Consider the following 27,637-nt stretch of genomic DNA (forward strand, 5'->3'; position numbering starts at 1 on the left):
TAGGGTTGTTATTCTTAAAACAAACTTAACTGACTCATTCGATACAGAAATTTTTTAAAGCACTAATATACAGGTCCTATGGGAAACTCCACTTTGCCCCTGAAGAATTAGTATAGTCTGACCCCTTTCTTTACTACAGGACTGACTTGGTGTCCCCTTTTGCCCTATTCTATTATTATTGCTTTTGTTATTCATATTTTCCTCTTTATGAATGTCTCTTGATAAGTAGTTCAAATGCTAAGTGGGGAAAAAAGAATACCATACATGCATAGGACGCCTTTTTGTTTGGATTCTCTGGAAAGCAATCCAACACAGGATAACTTGATTAAATACTAGACTAACCACAGACCTGAAGGCCTTTCTCCCTAAAAAGCCGGTATACTCAGGGCTATCTCCCGGTGCCAAAGAAAGCTGGTCAGTGAGTTTGAGGGAAGAAAGGGCATGCTCAGCTTAGCCCCTTCCTTCATGGGAGTCAGCACACTGCCCCTCCCCACCAAGGCTATTTCATGGCTCCTCCATTCCTCCATGCTATTGGTTCTACATGGTTGGGTCTCCACAGGTGAGGCCTGAAGCTTTACACCTCTGCCAGTGACTGGGTGTATCAGTTCACCTGGAGGACGCAGTATTGAGAAGACCATGTAACTGCCTACACAGTTCACAACGCCCTACATTTCATCAGCAATGAAGCCAACCTACTTGTTCTGCACTCGTCAGAATCCATCTATCTTTACACGGGTTCTGATCTGGGTGGGGAAGAGAAGACAGTATTTACCAATCCCCTAAAGCCCCAACAGTGAGTGAGTACAACACTGAATTTACTGGACCTTGGAGTTTTTTTGTTTTTTAAGGTTTTATTTGAGAGAGCTTGAGTGCATGAGCAGAGGGAGGGGCAAAGGGAGAGGGAGAAATAGACTCCCTACTGAGCAGGGTGCCTATGCCGGGCTCCATCCCAGGACCCTGAGATCATGACCTGAGCTGAAGGCAGATGCTTAACCAACTGAGCCCCTAAATTTACTGGACCTTGTATCCAGACAGTCAAATATCAGTAGTTACCACTAAGCCTAAAGCACAAACTTTAATACAGCTATGAGGCAGATCCTTCTTTTCCAATGCCACAATTTAGAACGCCCCTCAATATCATTCAGCTGGGTCCTCTTTTTGAAGTTTTATCTGACTCTGCCTTTTAAAAGTATTTTCATACTTGTAACAGACCTCAATTCATCAAGAAAAAGAAAAGTATGTATTAATAATATTTTCTATTGAAAGAGAAAATAACTGGTCTTTCTTAGTTCATTCCTGTCTACAGAAATCTACTCTGAATCACATTCACATGTATCTGCTTCCTAAGACCTAAATATAATGTAATGGCTGAACACACTGCAACTCCTCATTAAAGTTACATTTGTGAAGGGCTTTTTGCCAAGAAAGCTGGCTTGGCATTCCATTTTAGTGTTCACTTTCGTAGAAAGCACATAATTACAATTTAGTATTCAGAATAAAATTGATTAGCCAAGGATTTTCATCGTAAACACCGAGGTTAGTAAAATTAGAAACTCCAACCTCAGGTATGCTAACATGCACTCAAAAGGAGATTGTAGAACCTGTTCCTTATAGTTTGTTATGCAATAAACAGAAAACAAAATCTAGCTCCCATATTCACTCTATGCCATCTTAGTCCACCACACTCACAAGGGTTGTTACACATTAGGGACTCCTGGTGCTTTCAAAGGCATGTTCTATGAAGTGATAGATAAACTATACAGCTGCTTTCCATCAAGTCACATGAAGTTCTAGTTCATTCCATCTTGTCATGTTCTACTCTGAGACAGATATACATCAGTGTGACACAAGGTCACATAGAAATAAAGTCATATTTTAGTGAAGTACTATTCTAAACCTCCGCACACACAGACTCCACTGGAATGAGCTCGCATATACAACAAATTGTCACATCCAATGTAAGTCTGCTTAGAGTAGACAAAAAGGAGATGCAGATACCTTCTCTGATAAAAATTCTTTAGCTACAAAGAAAATACACTGTGATTTTAGAGCAGAACAAAGTTTTCACAGTTTATTTTTTAAATGAAGATCCTTAGTGGGGGGAGGCAAAATGCACCCATCTAATCGAATTGCATGTTGTAAAAATGAACTCTGCTGGATACAAACTTCATAGCTTGTAAAATTTCATTTAAAAAAAGAAGAAAAGTTCCAAATCTTTATATAGCATGTGAGCCTTGCATAATTCTTAAGCAATACCACCTGCTTTCATTCATGATGTGAAGAATAAATGTGAACCACATTTTCAGCATATTATTTGAAAACTGGGTAAATTTTCATTTACTAAACAGGCACTTGGTTTAAGGCAGCACTTTGGGCATCACAGGAGATGTAATAACAAATCAAAAGATAGGATCTTTGTCCTTAAAAAAAAATTACACAAGTATAAGGAAGAGAAGGGGCGCATGTGCACAACAACTTCAAGACAGGGTATGTGGAAAAAAAAAAAAAGACAGGGTATGTGAAATGATCTGATGGGAGACCAATGTTCTAGGACATTCAGAGGAGAAATCAAGATTTTTAAAAAGGGAAGCGTGGAAGGTTACATTCAGAGAAGATAGGGTTGGGAATCCAACTGCCACTGAAGGGGCACCTGAACATTCTTCAGGAAAAGAGGGTCAAGGGCTGTCCAGGGGCAGAGGAAAGCACTGGAAATCCTGAGACCAGATTAGCTAACCTGAATAACACATAGAGGCTTAGTTAGAGACCAATTAGGAAGATCGAACTCTGATTGTGGAGGCCTTGAACGGCCAGGGAAAGAATGTAGATCATATTCAGTAGGCAGTGGTGAGCGTCAGAAGTTTCTGAGGTGCAAAGTGTGGTCACCAAAGCTGTACTTTGGTGGAATTAGTTTAGCCATGATCAGCAATGGCCGGAGGGGAGAACCCAGTGGTGAGGAGGCCTGGTCCGAGGGCTATCACAGTGTCCAGCTGAGGCAGCAGGAAGAGCAAAGAAGGGATGGGCATGGGAGGCACTGCAGGAGCACAGCAAGCAATACCGAAGGGTGGGAAGCAAAAGAGGGAGAAGATACAACGATGACTCAAATTTTGAGCCCAGGGTGACTGCAGAAACAGGAGAGGAAAATCTGAGTTAAAAGGAAAGATAAGGAAATCAGTTTGAGGCCATAACCACATGGAGCTAGCTAACTGGCAGGCAGTGAAAAATATGGGACTGAGGAGTTAGTTCAGAATTAATAGATTCTAGATTTAATAAGTAGGATGGAGACAGTAATAGATCAACATAAATTTAGTAGACAATATAGAAAATAATCAATAGATCATTCAATAGAGTAATCTACCTTAGAGGAAAAAGTTCAGTCTACTTAAATAGACTTCTAACATAGGTAATTGAATATTTATGTCAAAGACTGTCCACAGTATGTCAAAAAATGTCCACCTGTACCATTGTACCATTGTAAAACGCAACACTGTATCCAGACAAAATACCGAGTATATACACACAACTGGGATGAGAAATTTGTATAGAAACTAATAAAATGGAGGGCAGCCTGGGTGGCTCAGCGGTTTAGCGCCGCCTTCAGTCCAGGGTGTGATCTTGGAGACCCAGGATCGGGTCCCACATCTGGCTCCCTGCATGGAGCCTGCTTCTCCCTCTGCCTGTGTCTCTGCCTCTCTCTCTCTATGTCTCTCATGAATAAATAAGTAAATTCTTTAAAAAAAAAAAAACTAATAAAATGTATTTCACATTTTATAAATTCATCCCGTGGAATAAATGTCCATCCCTGAAATGTGGAAGTTAAAAGACTAAGCAAATCTATTCAAATTATTTGCATCTGTTGAAACTAATTTGTTTTATTCTGAAATCATAACTGTTTTCTGTATAACCATCAAGAATATGTATTAATTACCATTAGGAATAATGTATCTCATAAAAGTACTAAACTCAAATCTTGCTCTCATACAAACACGGATAAATTGTCATGCTGCATGCTACTGACACCATCTGTGACTTACAAACATACCTCTTATCCTGCTCTACCTTAAACTATAACACATTTATATTGAGAGGCTGAGTAATAATTACACACCAACATATATATTCTCCAAGCCTTACCCATTTCTGGTTTCTCTGGAGGGCTGACTTTCAGATGTTGGTCTTCGGATGAAAGGCTCACATTTTTGCCATACAGTGGATCATCCAAGAAAGAGGGCCTTTTCAGTCTTCCAATGCCAAGGGTCTTCGACATAAAATAGTCTTTTGTGTCACAAATAACCTTGTCCTCAGAAAGTTGGAGGCATTTCAAATTCTCTGCTTCGATGACAAGAGCCCGGGACATGAAATGCCCAGTCAAGGCTTTGGTGAGATAGTAGCCTGTACATGTTTCACATTCCACATTCTCCAGCATATCTGCATCTTTCACCTCTGTGAATTTTGTTTCTAACCCATTTAGGAGCTCAGAAAGGATAGATCTGGAAAGACAGGGGACCTCCGGTGTTATATCCTCAAGGTCTTCCTTTTCTCTTTCTGAAGAAAGTCTAGTCACAGACTTCTGTTTGAGTATGCATTCATCCAGAAGACACCTTAACTGTTCCTCAGAGAGAAGTGATGCTGAATCTAACTGATGAAACAAACCAAATGTTTTCATAGTCAATTGATGGAGTAAACACATATATTGTTGATAAGCTGCCAGTAATACAGTATAAGTGCAAGTGCCAGGAAATCCCTTACACAAAATACCCAAATAGCAAAATCATTCATTTTAAAGGATCCAAAATGTCAGGAGAAATGCACAGAATCCCTAGAGAATCGCTTTAGAATCTACCATGCATACTGAAATTCTGGGGAAAGCCCCTTAGCACTGATGGAAAAAAATTACTGCACCAAATCAATCACTAGTTAACTATACATGTGCAAGTGACATGAAATGGAGATAACAGAAAACCACCTTCAACTTTATAAGTCTTGGGAAATCAAGCAGGGAAGTAGGCAAACAGCCCATTGATAAATAGCTAGAAATTCTGCCATAATCTCCAGTAGGTGTTTCCCTGTTTTCCACCACTCCTCAGTGTGAACCCCATCACCCACCAATTTCTTAAAAATCTGGAAAAATAAATCTCAGGCAAACAAGTCAGCCTACACCTGCCCCTGGGGATTTACCTCACCTATGTCTGTCCACAGCTTTCAGTGGACAATACAACTGAAGACAGAAAAGGAAGGGCAAAGGGGTGGTGCATCCTGAGATGTGTAGTTACTTCAAAACTACAGATCTAGACAGACGCCAGGGGCATTCCAATAACGGTGCATTCTGGGAGGAGGACTTGATCACAGACATTTAATCTCTGCTTGTAGAGGCTAACAGGATTGAGCATTTCAACGAAGATCTTAAGGATTCAAAAACATTGTTTTCTTCCAGTGATGTCTCAGGAAATAAATCAAATGAAGGCATAGAGCTATGTTCCACAAGAACTCAACTGAATAGCATGCAACTTGAATTGCATCAATCTCAAAAGGAATGGAATTAAAATATATTGAAAAACACTGAAAATAATTTTTCCTTCTCTAAAGAATCAGCACCATTCCCGATTTATATAGTGGATCATTTAGGAAAACCCTAATCCTCCTTTACAGGGGAATGCATTATCTAAGAACAAAAAGTCTCCATAAGAAAACCTAATCATGAATTGCTGCAAAAGCCTTAGTTTCTACTTCAGTAAAGTAAAACAATGTGTTGTCCTACTTAGTAGGACCCAGTAGGAATTCACCAAAAATGTTCTGCATGTATAAGGTATCAGGGAGGGAAGGTGTTATTGGAACAAGCATAGTTAATTCCTTATTATTGTGTAATGCTTCTAATGCAGCTAACAAAAAATAGTATGTAAAACAAATTTTTAAAATATAATTTGTTTTAAAACTATATTTAACTTCCATATATTAAAAACTAATGGTTTCATGGTGGCAAGCGCCATTATGAGTTTGAGAATAAAGAGAAATTGGGAATATATTCTTAATAATTATCTAGGATTCAAACTTTAGGTAATTCACCCTGAGGTTAATATACATGTCAAAAAATAGGACTTGAATTAGATAGTAGCAAATCCTACTTTTAATCACGAGACATTTCAGGCATCCAGATGTGGCACTCTATCCACTATTAGGAGAACTCCCTTCAAAAACCTTGTCAACTAGAAAATGAAGGCAATCCTTGTACAGTAGTATTTAAAACACACTTTCAAAATCTGCTTATATAAAACTATTACATAAAAGTGCTTATAATGATTAGATAATCCCCTGAAACTTCGAAAGGATCCATTGAGTGTCATCTTCACAAAACATTCTCACCAAAGGCTTATCATATAAATTTCCAGACACTAGAAAAAATATTACTTCATACTGCAGAAGGAGGATGAAGGAGGTCTGGGGGAGAGGTTGGAGAGGAAGAGGATGTGGAAGATTGGTAGATTATCTGGTATATTTGACCACTTCCACAAACAATACTGATAAAATAGATGCTTTGTAGTTCTGATGATCTATTTGGCTAGATACAGAAAATTAAATAAAAGGAAAAACAAAGCAATTACAGACTCTGGGGAAAACAAAAAGCTATAACAAAGAAAATTAAGCAAAAGAAAATAAGATAATTATTAACTTTAAACAAATAAAAAGTTGTACAAGAAAGAATGCCATAGCAGGCATTTGGGTGGCTCAGTCAGTTGAGCATCTGACTCTTGATTTTGGCTCAGGTCATAATCTCAGGGCTGTAGGATCAAGCCTCACATCAAGCTCAAGCACCGGGTGTGGAGCTTACTTGAGATTCTCTCTCTCCTTCTCCCTTTGTCCCAACCCCCACCCCTCTCTTAAAAAAATAACACCATAGGATTCTACTTTCTTTTGTTGTAAATATATTTAAATGGTCATCATAATATAAACAGTGATGATGGAGGTAACCAAAAATTATGATTTGACTATTGTGGAGAAATAAGAACAGAGAGAAGGGATGTTCAGAGTTAAAGCTAAATCCATTACAGGAAGCCAACATACAACTAAATAATAATACCACACTATTGTATTATTGTAAATTGATATAAAACAGATCAATTAAGATGGCAAGATATTAAACAATATAGAGGTAAAAAGTGAGAGAAAAGAGCTAAAGGAATTAAAAATGCTTGATTCTGGAGAGCAAAACTAAGGGGTGGGGAAGGATGGGACAAGGAGCTACCATTTTTGTTTAAAACCTTTTAACGCAACTTTTTCTTTATTTTATTACTATAGCAAAGGTTAAAATTAAAATATAAAAATAACTTAAATGTATTCAAGTTATTAAATAAAAATTAATTCAAAAATCAAAATCTGAAATAGTAAAATGAAATTTCTAACTGATCACATCCTTGGGCATCAGAAGCAAACTGAGGTTTTATAGAACCTGAAACTTTTAATCTTGCAGCAGGAAGAGAACACTTTTCTGTAAGAAAAAGAATACAGCATTACAAGTAGGAAATAGGCACACAAGTGAGTTTCTTTTTCTTAGAATGTGAGAAAGATCACAATAAATTACTGGAGCCTTGGAAAGTCAAGTCCATCTCTTACATTCTCTCTTTAGGTCATTTACCAGAAATGTGTATATAGAAATGTTTCCTGATTACAACCTAGCTTCCTCTCCTCGCTCAAGGCTCATACAAGTGAGGGGCCTGACGCCTAAGCTTCACTGGCTTCACAGTAAATCTGTTTCTGGGTGCTCCAAGATAAAACATAACACATTTGAGTCTGTGTGTACACGGAAATAAGCTCAACTACAATCACCCTGATCCTCTGGGGGAAGCAGCCTGATGGGAAAGAAAACACAGATGACTAGAACTTGGGCTTTGGTCCAAGCTTGTGTATGTCACTCAAGGGACCCACTTCCTTCAGCGCTGAAAGGAGGAATTGAGGAAGATGGTCTCCAAATTAACCTCTAGCCCTAAAATTGATTTTTGTGAAAAATAAAAGAAAGAATAAACGTTCTATTGACATTCAAGCATCCTTGACAGAATTTAGGAGAGCAATACAATAACAAAAAGACAACTTTTTTATTCATGAGAGACACAGAGAGAAGGAGAGACATAGGCAGAAGGAGAAGCAGGCTCCCTGCAGGGAGTCTGATGTGGGACTGGATCCCAAGACCCCAAGATCACGACCTGAACCCAAGGCAGATGCTCAACCACTGAGCTCAATTTCATGAGTCCCACAGCTGCCCTACAGAAAGAAACTTTTGTTTCCTTAACTTCTTCACAATACCAATCCCAAACTCAAAAAATAACCAAAAATTGCCTGGTCTCAAGACATTATAAGTAAAAATGAACCAACTATATTAAACCTCCAAATTAAGTTAATTTAGCCACAGTGTTTTCTGGGTGGTAACACAGATCAGAGCCTTCACCATGAGCCATCTCTCTCATCTTTTGATTCTCTGCAGAGACTTGCCCATGGTATAAACTCAGGAACTCACTGGTATGGGAATCGAGTGAATTAAGGTTGCTGGGTGGTTTGCAACTGCAAATACTACATTAACAGAATTTACAAATGCTTCACTAGACCAAACTAGGGTTCTATCCCAAACGCCCCTAATGACCCTTGATAGTTAAAGGACCATAACCCATACCCTTCATCCAAATTCCTTTGAAACTCCTGAGCTAATGAGCTCCGTAACTGAACGACTCACAGCAAGCACAGTCAAGTAACCATCTGTTCAAGTATTCACCTCAAAGTATTCATCTTTCATGCCAGTTCTAATTTTCCAGTATTTCATAAACAAGTTATTATTCATGCTATTCCTGTCTTTCACAAAATTCATCACAGTGCATCTCAGTCTTCATTTTTCCAGACCAGAACCCAATCTATTTACCCTCCTTCTATGAAAGCCCCTCTCTTCTCATCCTGATTTTACTAGCCCTTTTATGCACCTTCTTTCTTGTTTTAGCCAAAGCACACATATTCCATAGCCAGAGAGTAAATATATTGGATTTTCTCGATAGAACAAGAAGATAGAATACTTGTGGTGTTAGTTCTCACGCACCTTGCTGGTCTTGTTGACACACCTGGTGAAGTGTTACAAAACAGTAACAGTTAGCAATTATTAGGCACCTACTCCGGGCCAGACACCACTCTATGAGTACAACATGTAGCATTTCTTTTCATCTTCACAACAAATCCAGGAGGTAGGTACTATTGTTATTCCTGTTTTATAGATGAAGAAAGTGAAGCACCAAGAAATTCAGTAACCTGTCCATGGTCACACAGCCAACTAAGTGGTAGACACAGGATTTGAATCCACGTGGTCCAGGTCCAGAGCCCACGTGCCTCACTATTAGGCTACATAGCCTCTCACTGTAAATGAGTTCTCCCTCTACCACTCTCTAAGTATCCTTTCCCAAATGACATTCATTTTTCTGCCCATTCCCTCAGACATGAAAATTCTTCCCATAGAATATTTTATCTTACTTTGAATTTATTACCCAGACTAGCATAGTATCTTATACAAACTTACATAGTGACCTCTCTTTCAGCTAGGGAAAAAAAAAATGACAACCCTCAACTCCATTCCCAGAGTGCCCACTATTTACACTTCTCCACCCAGGTAAACACCAACTTGGTGTAGGAGCTAAATCTGATGAGGAGTGCAGCTTGTAATTGCAGGAGATGGATCATAGACTGAATTACCTCACCTTCACCCCTGCCTCTCCTCTGATGCTATATATATGGAGTTTCCCCAGCCATAAAAACTCCAGCTATTTGGGCACTGAGTTTGTTGACAAGGCAATCAAGATTATGTCTCTGGGGCAGATCATTCGAAAGTCCACTATTATAAATAAGCAGAACCAATCCTGCCTACTTTGATGTAAGCTTATGTCTGATATTGGGTTTTTGTGGAGGGTTTTTTTCCCCACAAATGCTGAGTTCCTAAGGACACACCCTCTAAAGCCAATATGATTATCACAAGTGAGAAAAGAGTGAAAAGCCAGAATGTCCGAAATGATTAACAACAAGAATATGGATGTAAATAGCTTTTTAATGACATCAAATTCTACTTCAAAATAAGTAAGTAGGAAATATTCCACCCTTTCCTTAATTGCCAAGATAAAAGTTTACAACTCCCTGTTGCAGCCACTGCTGGCAACACCTAAGTAGCAGTTTATTCTAATCAAGGTTTTTTTAGCCACGAGGAACAGAAATCCTTATCAAAAAAAAAAAAAAAAAAAAAGTCAGGCGATGATCTACTCCTTTAGCTTTCTCTTGTCTGGAAAACTCTCTCAGGCAGTAGAGACGATTTGGTCTTGGATCTAAGAAGTCATCTCATGGACACCAGCAAGCAAGAGATGAAGGATGGACAGAGATTTGGGGTTCTGGAGCTGGGAAGCCATGAGAACCTAAGTCATGTGCTCCACCTCTTACTGAGTCCCTGTGGTCTTAACTCCCTGCTGTCTGATGCATCCTTCCCTCGGCAAATGAGCTGTCTCTGCTTACTAATGCTTTCTTTCTGCTCCCTTACCACCCCAGATTGCCTGTGCATGAATTAACTCTGCTTCTAGCCAACATCACCTTAAAAGTCTAGCACCCACCAATGACTAGCAATGATCTCTACATCTGTGAGCTCCTGTTTTCAAGCAAGATGACCTGGTTGGTCATTGACTCAATGAAGGACCATCAGGATTAGTTTCAAGTGTTCATCACTGGTCCAGTCACCTATATGGTGAGCATCACATGGTATGAACATGGTTGACGGGATATTTTTGGCAGGGCTGTGGGTAAGGGGGGTTTCTCGAAGAAGGTGTGAGCAGAGCAGGAACCCCAAAATAAATCTACCACATGCACAGCATCAGAAAGGGACCTGACACTGAATCAATGTGAGGTCATATGGCCAACTTCATTGATTAGCCATCCAAACTTCACCGATCCCATTTACTCTGAGTACCCACTGAATAATTAATTGAGAAGTAAAAGTAGGTAGCAGTACTTGTTGGAAAATATTCACCTGGGGATAGAATGGTAGGTTGAACTTCTACTTGGAATACAGAGTGGCACTCTCAAGCACTATCTACATAGTCCCAACAGGCTCATGTGGCCTCAAAAGGTTCACATCACTCGCTGGGGCCCTTTGAGATTGAGCAAATCTATAACTCACGGGGGTAAAATGATTGATGTTCCCTTTAATGTCTACATCCATAGCGCTAAATTTTCACAGAAGGAAAGGGCTTATTTGTCCTTCCCTTCCTAGGTCCTTCCCTCCCTATTCTATTCTCCTACCTTCCTCTCTGACACTGAGGCTACCCCAGCCATATACAGGCCAGTCTGGCAGGTACAATGCTTTTAGGAGGCCACAGAAGGGACCACGGGTACAGAGAGCCAGGTAAGACCTGGCATATTTTTACCCAGAACAGTCAGAAGCTGTCTGGCCAGAGGAGAATCTGAACCCTAGTCAAAAGGGAAGCAAAGGTCATTGCCAGAGAAACTATGTAAAACATTAGGAATGAGGAGGGTTGAGGCAAGGCTGTAAACAGGAAAGTGAGTCAGCCCCCAGGTCAGAAGCTGGGAGGCTCTGTGGATAGAATAATACAGAGTGTGAAATAGGTCAAGGCAAGTGGCTCTGAGGTGAGAGTGTGAGTGATGGGGTGGTGTTGGAAGTCTGCTTTTATGTGGGGCCTGGCATATCAAAGTGACCATGCAGAATAGGACATCGCCCTTGCTCAAGCCACTGATCATCCCCGAACAGCTGGGAGAGGCAGGGCCTGGAAGGTTTTGCCCAATGGGTTTGTCTGATGAAAGGCTGTTGTGCCCCAGAACATTCCGTAATGGTTCTTCTTAGTCCAGGTGCCAGAGCAGGTCTCCCTGGCATCAGGATTCCAGACTTCCAGTTTCCATCTCTGAGGATGAGATGGGTGGAATGCCAGCATGATCCCAGTGCATAAGGAAAGGGTGAGCACAGATGGGAAGAGCTAGACGCAGGAAATGGGATTCTCAATTCCTGCCATTTGTGAGGGGGCCAGGAACTGAGCTTTAGTTGGTGACCTAGTCAGAAGGGTGCAGATGTGCTCAAAGGAAAGCCAGACCAATTTCACTCCTCTGATTTCTAACAGGATGACTTGAAAAGGGGCTCTAATTTTTCTATTTGGTGGAAATGTTTCATCTGAGGGTTGCTGGCACTTGCTGTTTTACAGCAGTAGAGACAGTAAATCCGCTTGGATCAGATTCCCCCTGTTCTGAGCAAGTTGCTGGAATGGCCCTTTTGTCACATATCTACATCCTTGTCAGAAACAAGGCTGAGGTTCAAGGTCTGCAGCTGAATGGAAGGAGCCAGGTACCCCTGCACCCCATACTCCCAGCTTGGCCAGGAGGCTGCTGAAGACAAACACAGCAAGATGGTACAAAAAGAACTTTTTCTGATCACTTTTTATGGTGGGCTGGACCACCTGCCCACCCTCCACCCTCTGGGGAGGTATATTCAGTACCTTCCTTATAGTGCAACTAACTCCCCCTCTCAACTATGCAACATTGATGGTTTACTGGATAGTAACAATTATTAAAATCATTTGCATGGTCTTCCCTACTCTCAGTTTGAAAGGCTATTTTTATTATGTAGAGATTAGCTGGGTCAAGGGAGGCCATGATGGGGTCAGAAGTCAAAGAAGGCCATTAGCTATTTAAATGCTTTAACCCGGGCCAGAGTCCAGATCAAGTCTCATCTTGATTTTGTAGGTCACCTGAAAGATGAATCAAGTTCGAAAAATTCAGTATAATCAAAACCTAAAGAACCTCTGTATGCCCACAGGATTGCCCCTCTAGAAATTTAAGTACTTTTCTTACCATCATCTTAGCTTGCCAATTGAAGACAAGGTGACCTTAGAACTCTGTCTCTGGTATCTTCAACAGGCATTTACTGGGCTGTGGTCACTACAGGACCACCCCCAACAGGGGCTCACTAAGGCCAGGTCAGAGGAAGATATCCAACAGGTGTTAAGGAAGATAAATGATCACCCAGTGCAGAAGGGCATGGAGGAGGCCATCTATTAGAGCTGAAACAAGGTAGAGATATGTCATGACCGTCATGACCTAGAAGGTAGTATTTGGCCTCACAAGGCCTATTGATGAGAGTGGTAGCTGGCTAAGATCTCCAGCCTATTGATGAGAGTGAGAGGCTGGCTAAGATCTCCAGCCTCTGACAGTGAGCACTTCTGGAGACATGGGCCCTCAGTACATGATCAATGCCACATTCATCAGCTGTTCCAAGGACAGCTCTTCCTCCTGCTGAGAGAAATATCCCTCTGTTGTGGCATTATCTAGATCCTGCACCTCACCCCCAACCAGAGAGAACACTCAGCTGGATCCCACTCCCCCACATAAGAGATTACCCTCTGAGACATGCTCCACTCTAGGAACTGGGAAGGGAAACTGAATATTTCCTTGAGTAGACAAGAAAGCTCCTAGTAGCACAGACAAGCCCAGGAGCCAAGTTGCACTGACATTAAAATGTTCCAATGTGACGGGATCCAGTTTAACCATCACCCAGATCTGTGCATTTGCCTGCTGCTGGGCCAAGGGGACCTAATACAGCTCGTCCTGCCCCCACAGCTGCGGATCCAGATATCACTGCTGATGTCTATACCTCGGCCGCTGTGTCACTGATAAGCACATCACGCCCCACCCCCCACCCCCCGGCCTGCCATCCATTCTGTTGCTGCTGAGGTGTGGGTTGGTAACCAGGTATGATGTGGTCAGCTGGTCACTCCTGGGCTTGTGCAAACTAGATGTACAAGTTGGCCCTTGAAGCAGACTTTGACCAAGAGGGGAGGGGAGCCAGTGAGTAAGACCCTGTCTCCTCCTCCCTGGGAAGAATGGCTGTAAAATGTAGTCACCGTCAGGGATTTTCCCTGAAGATGTCCCATAAGATCAGACAAGAAATTATACTTGCTAGCAAACAGTAGCCAGATCAACCCTTCACCTTCCATATTTATTTTCCCTCCTTCTTTGTCTCACCCCTTTCCCCCACTTCTTCTCTGGTGTTGCTCTCACGAGCTGAGTGACAGCAAAGAAGCTTTTGCCTCCGATTTTGCTGTTCCAGACTGAGACAGCCACAATGAGCAACAGCTCCCAAGACCTGGTAGGGCTTCAGACACAGCAGCTGGAGCTGTCCTGAGCCAGGGGGCACAGGGCCAAGAGCTCCACCCCCAGCCTCTGCAAATTGGTCAAAGGCCCACAGGGCAGTGCTAGCTGGGTAGAAGGACTGCAGAGCTAGGGCAAGCACTGGTAAGGCCAAAGGAGGGAAAGGGCTGCCTCAGGAGCCTTAGGGCTCAGGGCTCCGCAGAACAGCGCGGAGCACCCCCCACCTCCCCACCTCCCACCCCCCCCACCCCCTGCCAAGAGGCAGGATCAACATAGAAAACCCCTTAGAGTCCTAGGGGGAAGGACATTTGCCCAGGGCAGCCAGAGGTAGCAGAGCTGGAGGGAGAATACGAACTGGAGCCACAGAGAGAAAGCCAAGGTCATGGCTTAGGTTTGAGTGTCAAGATAAACAGGAAAAAAAAAAAAAAAAAAAAAACAAAGACAAAGACAAACACCGGGTATAAAAGACGTGACGGTATGGCGTTCTGTACTAAGGCACGTCTATTACCAAAGCAAAGGGAGGCCTGCCTTGGTTCTGGGTGGGTAGAGAACAAGAGCACGCCTGGGACCTAAGGGAGTCAGAGAGCAGCAGACCCCACCACATCAGCACCCACCAAGGGACCAAAGCAAAGGGCTAGGCCAGCAAACACAGGACGTGCCTCTGCAGCATAGAGGCCTCAGCAGCCTTTCTCCCTGTTGTTCCCCCACAGCCATCTGTGTTCTGGCTGGAAAAGTTCCCCACGTTAAGTGTTCTGTAGGCTGAATGCTATCATTTTGGGGGGAAAAAGAGAGAGAGAGAAGCCTCCAGATGAAGAAGAACTAGTCTTAGCCACAGCATGTAGTAGTAGAGGGAGGCTGATGTGTCTAAGTTGGAATCCCAGGTCTCTCACCCCTTTGGACAAATCACTTGGCCTCCCAAAGCCTAGAATTTCTAAACTGTGAAAGGGAAACACTAAGGACTGGCTGGCTCCTCACCAGAGGTGAGGAATACCAACAACTAGCAACCTGCAGTGCATGTGAGAAACACGGGTGGGGCTGCTAGCACCCTGCTGGTGCCCCGTAAGCAGAATTGCGCTAAGTGCCAGGCCATCACCAGCAGCACCAGGCTGCAAGTGGGAAGCTGCTGGTAGCGGTGGCTGGATGGTGCCCCCAGGAGGTTAGAGCCTGGGGCCCACACATTCCAAGCTTGGAGGGTCCCCCTGGGCTGTGAGGAGCGGGGCATTGCAAATGATTGGACAACTAAAACCTGCGGGCAGTTGGCAAATCACCCTAGGCGCTGCAGGGGTTGGTATGGGGGCTCCAGAGACCATCAGGTGCGGGAGGGGGCCCCCAGGAAGGAAAGGTGGAACGTGCATCTTCAGTCATCAGGGCAAGCAGGAAAGTTTACACTTCCAGGCAGACACTATTAAGTCATCAGTACAGGAAAGTACTGTGGTGACCAGAACAGTACCCAGAAAGGGGCTGGTTTCCAGACATGTTTATCTTTGCTTAAAATAATTAATGTCGGGGTGGCGGGGGGGCACCTGGGTGGCTCAGTGGCTGTCTGCCTTTGGCTCAGGTCATGATCCCAGGGTGCTGGGGTCGAGCTCCGCATCAGGATCCTTCTCCTTCTGCCTATGTCTCTGCCTCTCTCTGTTTCTCTCATGAATAAATTTAAAATAATAATAATAATAATAATAATAAATAATGTCAGGGCTCAAGATGAGTCGTAAAGCCCAGGGATGTAGGTGAACCAGGTGTGTCCCTTGCTTTGTGTGCAGGCACACACAGGACACTTGCCTTTTGCCAACCCCGGCTTTTTCTGCTCGCCTCCCTTGAGTACCCTAAGACCTCATGGTGCCCCATCAGCCCTCTCCACTTGAGCACACCTTCCTCAAAAAATATCCTCAATTCAAACCTTTTCCTATTGCCCTCACATCCAAACTTACCTATCCTAAGATGCATTTCCTCATTCTTCTCCCTAAGACCAAGCAATGCAAGGGCACCATGTAACCCTCCCAAGGGACAAGCTCGCATTTTACAGGTGGGGCCTCTTCAAATCAGAATGACTTAATCAAAGGGGTGATTCTTAGAACGGGCATCTGGGCCTGTAGCAGGATGGTAGAAAGATATTTGAGAGATGCCGTTCGGAGCACCCTCAAGTCAGGTCACAAAGTTAGGCCTAGTCGAGTCCTACAAATGATGGGTCCTGTCAAATCTCATCAGATCTAATTTCCCTCTTGGGTGTGAATCTAGCGCCAGAGAGCTAACTCCACATTTAACTTATTAATCAAGGAGAGCTTTTTCTGGTCACAAACAGGCGACCTGTAGCTTTTCCCAGGGTTGAGCAAGTGCTCCTGCAGCTTTATCCTGTCTAGACATGTATCTGAAACATCTAATTACTGCTGTACATTCTGTACAGCACACAAAGCCCAACGTTATTACATAAACATGAAGCTCTCTCTTTATATTGCTGCTCAGTGAACTGTCCTTTTACATTTGTCATTCTGAAAGTGAAGTCATGCTACCACCGACAATAAGGATCATATACTGTGGACAGTAACTTCCAAGTTTTGCTCTGACCCAAACTGTGGGAAGTTACATTCTCTAAAAGTCAAACAAAAAAGCCATTTAGTAAGTTGGATCCAAACTCAGAAAGATCTAAATAGTTTGATGCATTGTCTCTCTTGAATGATAAAACATTTAATTTTGCCTTCCACAGGGCAAGGGGCTTTCCTTTGGGAAAACAAAGGGATAACACTTTCCACTTCCTCTGCTGGTTATCAGCCCCGTGGTGTCAGACAGGTGTACAGACCAGCCTTCGGTCCTTGGTCAGTGGCACTGGGGCCATGGAGTGGACAGGGTTTATAGTCCTCGACTATCCACCATATACCAGGAATGCCGACGTACATTATCCCATTTCATTCTCCCAGTTACCCAATGGGAGAAACTGGGAAATCACTCTTTACATTCAACAGATGAGGAAAATAAGGCTCAGAGAAATTAAATGTCTTTAGTTCAAGGCCCAGAGCTAATCAAAAAATTAAGCCAGAATATAAAGCTAGGGTTTTTCATACCCCTGTCTTCACGCAGCTGCCTAGAAGAGCTGACTAGCTTCCATCTTCCAGGGGGAGCACTCTGGTGGCAGCATGGTACTGGGACATGCCCTCTCACACTCTATTCTACATCTGAAAATGCCATACAGCAGAGCAGCCTAATAGAACCACTTTCACTTCATAAACCTAAGGCAGGAGTGTGAACAAGAGACCCTTTCCTGGGGGTCACAGCTGCCTTCTGCACCCCCAAACCTGGACTGCCAGGTCACATCAGCACAGCACCCTCTGTGTCTGCCTTCCCTGATGGATATAAGGTTTCTCGAGGCTGGGACCAGGTCTCCTCATCTCTGTGCCCCATGCCTATGGCACAAGATAGACACAGACACAGGTTTGTTGGCTACATGAAACCTTCTTTCTGTGCTCCTCCACCTTCTACAGTGGCAACATGCTCCTGTAAATTCAACTCAGTGGTCTCACTCTGTCCCCTTAGTAGCCAGTGCTCCCAAAATATGGGCCAGTCCACTTCTCTCCCATGTATCCTATGCCCCCTGGACCCTGATCTCCCCACACAGCTTTGGAAGGTAATGGTTTAATCAACTGATGGCTCTTCATTTATGATTTGGGCACACCAGAGAACAATTCTTTAACTCCTGAGAGTTTCTTAACCTTTCAGATCCCAACAAGGATAGACGGACAAATTGGCTGAAGGGAAAAGATAACTTCTTCTCCATATTGCCCTCCATAGGCAACAACTCACTGGGCCCAGGGGCAAAGACAATGCCAACAAGGATTGGCCCCTCCAAGCCTCCACCAACTTTGTGCCTACTGACCGAGGAAAAAATGCTTCAGATTCACAAAAATTCCTGAGGGCAATAAAAAGCCTATATTCTAGGCCTATCACTGTGACATTCACTGTAAGTCTGACACAGAGGTTTAATTTGGTCCGCCATGAAAATAGAACAAATAATCACAGCCGTTGATTGTGGTTAGGCTTAATTATGGAAACCAATCGTGCACTTATATAGAGAGCTTCATAAGCATGCAGAAAACTATTTCTTTTCATAAGTATTTATAGGGAAAGAGCCTTCTCAAAAGATTCGTTAAATAGATTTATTTCTTTGAGAAAGATAAAGAGAGCAAGGGTTAGAGGGTGAGGGCAGGGGCAGAGGGAGAAGGGGAGAGAATCACAAGCAGGGTCTCCTGACCCTGAGATCATGACCTGAGCTGAAATCAAGAGTCAGATGCTTAAACTGCATGAGCCACCCAGGTGCCCCAAAAGGTTCTTTATTAATAGATAAATACTTCAAGTGAACAAGCCAAAATAGGGTCTCTACCTTTTATGGGGCATGAATCATGATCATGTCACATTAACATTCCCCCTTTTCATTTCCGGTGATGGAATAGAAGGAGCTCCAACCTGTGCACCAGGTGGGGTGCTGAGTCACTTATTTATAATGGAATATGGATGGTATCGAGACCAACAAGTACAGTCGGTGTTCAGCACAGTGCATTGGAAACATCGTCTCATTGACTATGCTAAGATAGCTTGGATGAAGAAATTAGGGGGAAAAAAGCAGTAAAAACTTTAAATCTCTGTACTCTCTGATTTTATAATATAGCCAACACTATTTCTGGAAGTCAGACAGAATAATGAACAGCCTTTGTTTCCTTTTAATCAAATTTCAAATTAATGTTTTAACTTCAAGTATGCAAGGCACAAACACAACTTCCCCTAAATCACTTAATAATAATTTAAAGAGGACGGGATGAAAAATACAAAATGCATAAAAATAGGAACACAGAGAGAAATAGAGTCAGATAAGCACTTCCATTTGCTGGATGTAAACTCCCTTACTGATGTCTGAAATCTTCCCTACCCAGACGATCCTCGTAAAATACCAAAACAATAGATTACACTTAATCCAGGTTTTTATAGTTACCAAAATGTGTTATTTAGCTGAATCCACTAATGAACACCGAGCCAGTTGACGTTGTCATCACTAACTTGTTAAATTAATGGTGCATTTAGAAATTACCATGCGTCTGTCATTCCACAGCATAATTACTGTTATAACTAACTCATCATATTAAAATGAACAATTTATAACTGTGACACCAGTGCAGCTGAACATCTTTAAATGGTAGTAACTCTAATAAATATGTGAAATGGAAAGTTCATTGGGGATTTTAATACTGCTTCAAAACTGAAACCATAGCACATGTACCTTCTAATTTACCTTAACATGTGTTTCATATCTGAGTGCTAGGTATGAGCATGTCAGATGCCAGGAGATCACCTTCATATCTGCCACAACTCTCAAGTTCATTGCCGCACACACCCTCTCCATTTCTCTCATTTTCTTTCCAATGCAATTTCTTAAAATGGTCTTCCTGTCATCAGATCCATCTCCTCCTATTGTCTTTTAAACCCACTCCAGAGAGGACTTAGTCACTCAGCTGCACCAAAATTGTTCTTGTCCCAAGAACCCATGTCCTCCCCAGGCCTGAGTCCCCATCTCACAGGTCCCTAGCGACTTATCACAGATAGAGCTGACAACTCCTCACTGAGCTCCCAGATCACTGCCCCCTCCTGATTCTCATTTTTTCTTCTTTTTTTAAAAAAATTTTATTTATTTATTCATGAGAGACACAGAAAGAGAGGTAGAGACACAGGAAGAGGGAGAAGCAGACATCCCACGGGACCTGAACCCAGGACCCAAGCCAAAGGCAGATACTCAACCACTGAGCCACCCAGGGGTCCCTCCCTCCTGATTTTCTCCCTTCCTCACTGGTTGCTACTCCAGAGGCTCCTCGGCCAATTTTTCCTCATTTCCCCAATTCCCCTACCTTGTGGAATGCCCCAGGGCCCAGTCCTTGGATCCATTCTCTCTTCTGCTTCTTGGTGATCTCACGTCCCTACAGAGTGCTGACTCCCAAACATATGGCTCCGGCTTGGACACCTCCTCGAACTTTAAACTCATATCCCACTTCCTATTTAACATGTCTACTCAGGTATGCAACATGCACCGGAAATTTAACACATCCAAAATCAAACCCATGATCTTACCCTTAACCCTGCTCCTCCCACGATCTTCATTTCAGTTAATAGCAACTCCAACTTTCCAGTTTCTTGGGGTGAGAAAGCTTGGAGTCATCCCTGCTTCCTTTCCTTCTCTCTCCCACCATATAGACACTATATCTGGAAATCTTTTTTGTTCTACCTCAACATATATCCAGAATCTAATTCATTCCCGCTTCCTCCTTGCTTCCACCCTAATACATTCTCATTGTTCACCAGGTTGCTGCGGGGTCTCTAAACTGATCTTTCTGCCTCCCTTTGCTGCCCTACTGAGTTTCCTCCACCCAGGGTGATTTTATCAAAAATGGAAGTCCAATCATTGGCGGCTTTCCTGCTTAGAATCCTCCAGTGGTTCCCACCTCCCTTGGAGTAAAAGTCAAGCTCCTTTAGGAGTTGGGCTCCCCTACCACCTTCTGGTCCTTATCACCTACCTCCCTCATCATTCGCTCCCTCCCACCTTGCCTGCTGTCTTGCTGTCCCTTGAAGACAATGGGCATGCACCTGTCTTAAGGCCTTTGCCCTAGCTGTCCATCTTCCCGAAACACTCCAACTCAGATGTCTTGAGGACTCATTCTCTCTTTCAAGCATTGGTTCAAACGTCAGCTCACTGAGCCCTTCCCTGACCACAGCGTCCACCCAGACCTACACTCCACATGTCCCTTCCCTGCTTGATTTCTCTCCCTTCAGAGATTGCACTTGCACCTTTCACATACTCCCTAATTCACTAATTCATTTGTTGCCTACCTCCTCCCATTAGAATATAAGCTCCATGGGGCAGAGATTTTGACTAATCATTTCACTACTCCATCCCTGGAGCCTAAAAAAGCATTTTGACATAGCAGGAACGTAACAAAATACTTGTTCATGAATGAAATAAATACCTTTTCTCAGGGAGGTATGTGCTGCACGCGTATGCGTTCACACCGTGGCTTAACATCCTTTTTTATCCTCTGGTACAGTTTTATCTCCCATTTGGTGAGTAAAGTTTACACCATATGGGATCACTCTGTCTTGTTTTTGTGTCATAATAGCATCACCAACCAATATTCTTCTTTTGGACAGTCTAGTGTTTTAAAATTCCCTTTAAATGCCTTAGAGAAGAATATGTACATTCTTTAATACCCAGGACAAAGCCTTCTCTCTTTTGTCTTACTCTCATCCATTTCATACATTTTATGTACCCTTCCTGATCTCTGAAGGAATTTCACTTGGCGACACCTACATAGAGCATTTTATAGATTTCATCAACTAGCCCCATGTCCAAAATGCAACCTTCTACTTTATCTAGCAATTCCATTTTTTGCCCAGGAACCATGACTTTCTTAAGCTACTTTTCCCTTTATTCATTTTCATCACATTAGCATGTGACCCTTCAGGACTATTTCTCACGACAAAATAAATTATCTGCAACATGGTGAGCATTACTGTGTCAGAGGGAGGGACAGAGAATGGAACTTCGCTGTTGCATGGATGCCAGACCATCTAGACTGTCTCCTTCCTGCTAGCACACAGGTATCTTAAACCAGGACATCGGGGGTACTTGCTATATCCTACTCTCTGGATCCTATCAGCATGTCACAATACATGGGACTAGCATAGTGTCCTGAGTGATGGTCAACAAACCTATAGACAAAATGGTGACATAGCAATGAAGGTATTCTGCTGCTCCTATCAGATAAAAGCAAACTGTATTCTCTGATTTGCCTAAGGGGGGTAAAGCATTTGTTGGATTTAAAAAATGCATAGCAAGTATCAAGGCATGTTTTGAGTTGCTCCAGTAAAGAGATTGTATCCTGAACAGAACAAGTGTCTACTAATTTCTGTGAGGTCTTAATATTCCCTTTTCCTCAGATACTCTAATAAATATGCTCAGGGCTCTTTTGCAAGGCTTTATCTAGCAAGTTCTTGACCTTGCTCCCATTTAAAAGATACTGGGTGTATGAACTAATCTCTGTCTGGGAATTAAATGAGGGGTTATGATTTCCTATTATAATAGATAAAATCAAGCCTGTTTGCCAGAAGATCCAGAGTTTTTGGTTGTAAAAATCAAGTAGCATAGCTAAGTGTCTATCTATTTCAATCACAGGGATCCCATTATCAATTGCCACTTCCAAAGACACCTGCTGGTCATCCCAATTAAAATGGCCATCCTTCTGCCTATTATGGTAGCCATGCTGACTACCTTACCTTCTGATGGTAAGATGCTGCAACATAAATTCCATCATCCCAGGATCCTAATATCCCTAGCAAAATCAGAGAGCCCTGCTTCAACTTGAACGTCTTCTATCAACACCACTGGCCTACAGAAATGGCCCCTCATCTTCTCCCAAAGATGTTATTGGGCCCTTCATCACTGTATCTCTCAAGCTTTTGTTGAGGAAATTTTCATCAAGAGTCTCTCAAGGGACGTAGTTAAAACATGGGGTTCAAAACCCAAAGTACATCCCCTCCAACAATCTTATCTTCCTGAGTTTTTGAATTCCTTGATCTTACAGTCTATAAAGGAATTTCTAGCATCTCCATGGGGCTTAAGTCCAAGTTTTGGTCCACCAATCAAGGAAACAAGTAGAATCAGTGTCACTTAGTCACACCTGTACAGTGAATCCATAACCTCTGATTAAGTGCTCCCATAAGAATAAATTCAACCCATCTAAAAATTTTATTTTTCTTTTTGGATATAGGATCTTCAAAGTCCATTCTCATGTGTTTCTGGATTTTTTTCAGTATTAGTTGGCAAAATCTTGCAATTTTTTAGCACTTCCTAGCTCTGACTTTGTCATTGGCATTTTGAGGTGTGCTGGCATGCTAGTTTAGTATTAGATCTGGGAAGGCGGCATATGGGGCCTAAAGAAAACTAACTTTGTCATGTAACTTCTTCAGGTAACACAAAATTCAGCCAAGACAAGAGTAACCTCATCAGAAAAGGCAAAGAGATTAGCAAGGGTGGCTTGATAATCCTGGGGATCAAGGGCACCCTAAATTTATCAAACCCTATCATACCCCTGTTCTAGATCTTGGAGTCCTACCCTTTGTCTCCAAATACCCAAACTTAAATATAAGGGACCTAGCTGTGAAGGTCCCTTATATTTAAGGGACTGACACTCTAATTTGGCAACCTACATTTGGCTTTTGACCTTTTCAACTCTGAATGACAATAGAGTTTTTTTTTTTGTTTTTTTTTTAAGTGCAGTCACAGCAAAGTCCCAAGTTTTTAATCCATGCTTAGAGGAAAAAAAAAAAATAGGGATCTGAGCTCACATTCTCTTTCTTGAAGCTGTCCAATACTGTCACATGCAGCTACCACATCATCCCAGTCCTTCAGATGCTCATCCCTTCACATTAATTATGGAAGCTCCCATTTAGTTCCCAAAATCCTCGTTCCTTCAATAAGCATTCATTCTAGAAGTTCACAGATGATTTATTCGCTGATTTGCCATTGGATGTTAATGGTATACAAGAGTCTCATCCTTTGTGTGACTGTATTTCTCACTACCTTCAGCTCCAACTAAGCCAGACAACCAATCCCAGACCCCCGCCCCCCATTTCTCTATGTTTCCATTTCCTACAACCATTTCTGGTGCCAAGTTTCACACCAGTCAGTGTTCTTAGTTGCAAATAAATAGAAATCACAAAACCGAGACTGGCCACTTTAAGCAGAAATGAAATTAACTGAAATAATCTTGACTATTCTCATATAATCACTAAGAAAGCTAGAGAAGGACTTTGGAAAACAATCAGGAACAAGAGGAGGCTACCAACCATAACCAAATTCATGCTGCATGCATGGTTCAAGGCTGCAACTTCCCCTGGATCACTCAGCTACTGAGCTGAGGTACCTGACCAACATCACAGCACCAGAGACAGGATGCCATTGCTGGAACTGCTGCCTCAGGACACTGACATTTCTATGACCACTGCTCACACTGAGTGGATTCTCTACTCTCCGTGCTTCATTCCTTAGTTCAAAGTGGGTATGCCTGCTAGGCTAGCTCTAACAGGCATCCTGTGGCAAAGGCTGCTGGGAAACTGAAGACTGGGACTTCCCAGATCCCATGAGACAAGATCTGAATCCCACTCAGATTCACAAAGTCAGAAATTTCCCAAACAAAGGAAAAGGAATCATACGCGAAATAGATTAAAACAAACCAATAAAAAAATAACCCACATAGAAGTATCCCCGATAGGTATATTCTGTGTATCATTAGGTAACATCATTACAATAAAAGAAAGGTAAATTTTTAAGTGATCCAAAGTTGGAAATTTCCCATGCTGAGGGAAAAGTAGTGTTGCAAAAGTTTCATTTGTTTGTGGGTGTTTGGCATCTATGAAGGAGAGGAATGCCTGATAACGAAGAAAAAGAAAGTTGGCAAAAAAGTCAAAGTTCCCTTGAGTTTAAGTATGCAAATTAGAGAATCTGGAAATAATACCCTTGATCCTTCATCCTTTTTACAGCTCTCACTAAGGCTGATTCATAAAAAGTATTTAAAATATCTGCTAGTATTTTCTCAAGAATGTTTTAAAAATTCCACAGGGAGCTACAGGAGAACATTTGCTATCAATTAGAATGGATTTGAACATCAAAGAAGAGAAAATTTCTTATAATAACTTGATTCCATACTTCCCTATAAATGTGTCTACAGCACATTATAGCAGAGCACATTCAAGCATTTTGCCCTCCAAGAAGTGCCACTAAGAGGAGAAACAATGGAATACAAAAAGCAAAAATGGAGAGCAGAAACCTAATGGTAGAAGGAGAAGAGGAAATATGCAACAGGGCAAACAAATTAGTGAGTACTTACATATTTCGCCACTGATGAGGAACAGCGGATTTCTTCTCCATATTAAGAAAACAAAAGATACAGAGGCTACAGAAATACACAGTGATCTCTCATCTTGAGCAGGAATGTATTCCTCCCTCTTGTTATAATCGCCTGAGCACTATATAAGCACTTTAATTTATCTGCTCGTTACATTTAAGTTATTGCACCCATTCGACTATGTGTGTTTAGATTACACATGTCATATAGCAGACAAAAAACATTTTATAAAAATGTAGTTAGATGGACCACAAGAAGAAGTGAAAGAGAAAAAAGGAGGCAGCAAGGAGACAAAGAGGGGAGTGAAAAGACTATACTTTTATTATTTCCTCTGTAAGGGTGTGTGTGTGTGTGTGTGTGTGTGTGTGGTTTTGACCAGCAAATTTACTTCATTTCAATAGAGACCTTAAGCAACATAATTCTGTTATTTTTTTCTTATTTCTAAATATAAAAGTTAGTGTCAGTTATTCACAACAGCTAAGATAGGGAAACAACCTAAGTATCCATAGATAGATGAATAGATAAAGAAAATATGGTATACAATGGGCTACTATTAAGCCATTAAAAAAAAAAAAAGGAAATCCTACCATTTGCAATAGTATAGATGCACCGTGATGGCATTACGTTAAAGTGAAATCAGTCAGACAGAAGAACACAAATAGGGTGTGATCTCACTTAGATATGGAATCTAGAAAAGCCAAACCCATTGTTGGAGGAGGTAATCAAAAGGACATGGCCACCAGTTGACCCTCGGGCTGGACCCAGGCAATCGATGGCCCTCACCCCCTTCCCACCTCCCCTCTTCTTGGAATGCATACTCTGTTCACTGTTCCCACAGTGGAGGCTGTTCAAGAATATAGCCTGGAGAGAGTAAGGTGTTATTGAGACCATCTGGACAGTATATGTGACTGAGCATAGTTAAGGCCTCTGTACAAACCTTAAGATTCTGAAAGATGGGCACAGATGACTTGTGGCTGCCCAAAACAAGCTTTGTACGTAAGTTCCCTTGCTTGCTAAAACTGGCACTCGCCAAACTAGAGTGACCTGCCCCTTTCTTTGCTCTCTCCCTGCCCTCTGGGTATGGGGCCTGGTTGCAGATCACACCCAGGGAGCTCCCAAGGTTGCAAACCAACATTTACATGAAGAGTACAGTGGTGGTTGCCATAGGTCAGAGGGTTCGGAAGGGGTGAGGTGATTCTGGTCAAAGGGTACAAACTTTCAATTATAAGACAAATAAGTTCTGGGGCACCTGGGTGGCTCAGTGGTTGAACATCTGCCTTTGGCTCGGGTCATGATCCCCGGGGTCCTGGGATTGAGTATTGAGAGTATTCTCCCTCTGCCTCTATCTCAGCCCCCCTTTCTGTGTCTATCATGAATAAATAAATAAAATCTTAAACAAAAAGAAAAATAAGTTCTTGGGATCCAATGTGCAGCATTGTGACTATAGTTAGCAACACTATTATCACATACTTGGAAGTTGCTAAAAGAAGATCTAACTATGCAAGGTGAGGAACGCCTGGGTGACTCAATCTGTTAAGCGTCTGCCTTCAGCTCAGGTCATGATCTCAGGGTCATGGGATTGATCCCCACTTCGGGCTTCCCATTCAGCAGGAAGACTGTTTCTCCCTCTCCCTCCACCCCCACCTATTGTTCTCTCTCTCAGTCTCTCTCAAATAAATAAATAAAATCTTTTTTTAAAGATTTTTTATTTACTTATTCATGAGAGACACACACACACAGAGAGAGAGAGAGAGAGGCAGAGACACAGGCAAAGGGAGAAACAGGTTCCATGCAGGAGCCCAGGACTCCAGGATCATGACCTAGGCCGAAGGCAGACTCTAAACCACTGAGCCACCCAGGCATCCCAAAATCTTTTTTTTTTTTAATGTAAAAAAATAATAATAGTAATTATGTGAGGTGATAGTGATGTTAACTAACTTTATTGTCATAATCATTGTACAATATACACATATATCAAATGATCACATTGCACACCTTAAACATACACATTGTGTGTCAATCATGTCAATAAAACTGCAGGGGGAGCTAATATCAGGATAAGACCCAAAGCTACGTGTTGAGCAAAATGTAAAGATGTACCTTTAGATTTTAAATGAAGTCTCTAAAGTTAGAAGGATACTGTGAGGCAATACTGAAGAGAAAAAAAAAGAAGGGAAAGAAAAAGAAAAAAAAAAAAGCAAATGCGTTCAGAATAGGAAGTTAAAAATCTACCAAATTTTCTTGGTTCCCAACTGATACCCAAGACCAAAGGGCACCACTTTGCTTTCTTCTGCAGCTGAAGCTGTCGTGGTTATTGCCAAAGCTTCAGACCTGTGGGGGCCCAGAGGGCTTGAAGAGGAATGACTCTCAGCACTGCAGGTGATAAAGCAGAGAAAGTGTTTTCCTTATTCCTCTGACAACAATCTTTTCATGTTTTTGACACAGCTGTCCTAGATCCACTAGCAAGTGAAAAGAAATCAGGAAGACTACAAGCTTCGTCTGTAACTAAACAAAGTTTCCATTAAAGGCAATGGACAAAAATGAATTCAAAGTTA

General features: G+C 42.2%; 1 protein-coding gene across 1 annotated transcript in view; it reads right to left on the reverse strand.

Moving 5' to 3' along the window:
* Nucleotides 1-27,637, reverse strand: part of FSIP1 (fibrous sheath interacting protein 1) — a 189,055-nt gene that overhangs the window by 7,998 nt on the left and 153,420 nt on the right. The window contains exon 10 of the mRNA XM_055316794.1: nt 4,132-4,636. Coding sequence (XP_055172769.1) covers nt 4,132-4,636 — 505 coding nt within the window. The remainder of the gene's footprint in view (nt 1-4,131; nt 4,637-27,637) is intronic.

The sequence above is a fragment of the Nyctereutes procyonoides genome, unplaced genomic scaffold, assembly GCF_905146905.1.
Source record: "Nyctereutes procyonoides isolate TBG_1078 unplaced genomic scaffold, NYPRO_anot_genome, whole genome shotgun sequence".
Taxonomy (NCBI): domain Eukaryota; kingdom Metazoa; phylum Chordata; class Mammalia; order Carnivora; family Canidae; genus Nyctereutes; species Nyctereutes procyonoides.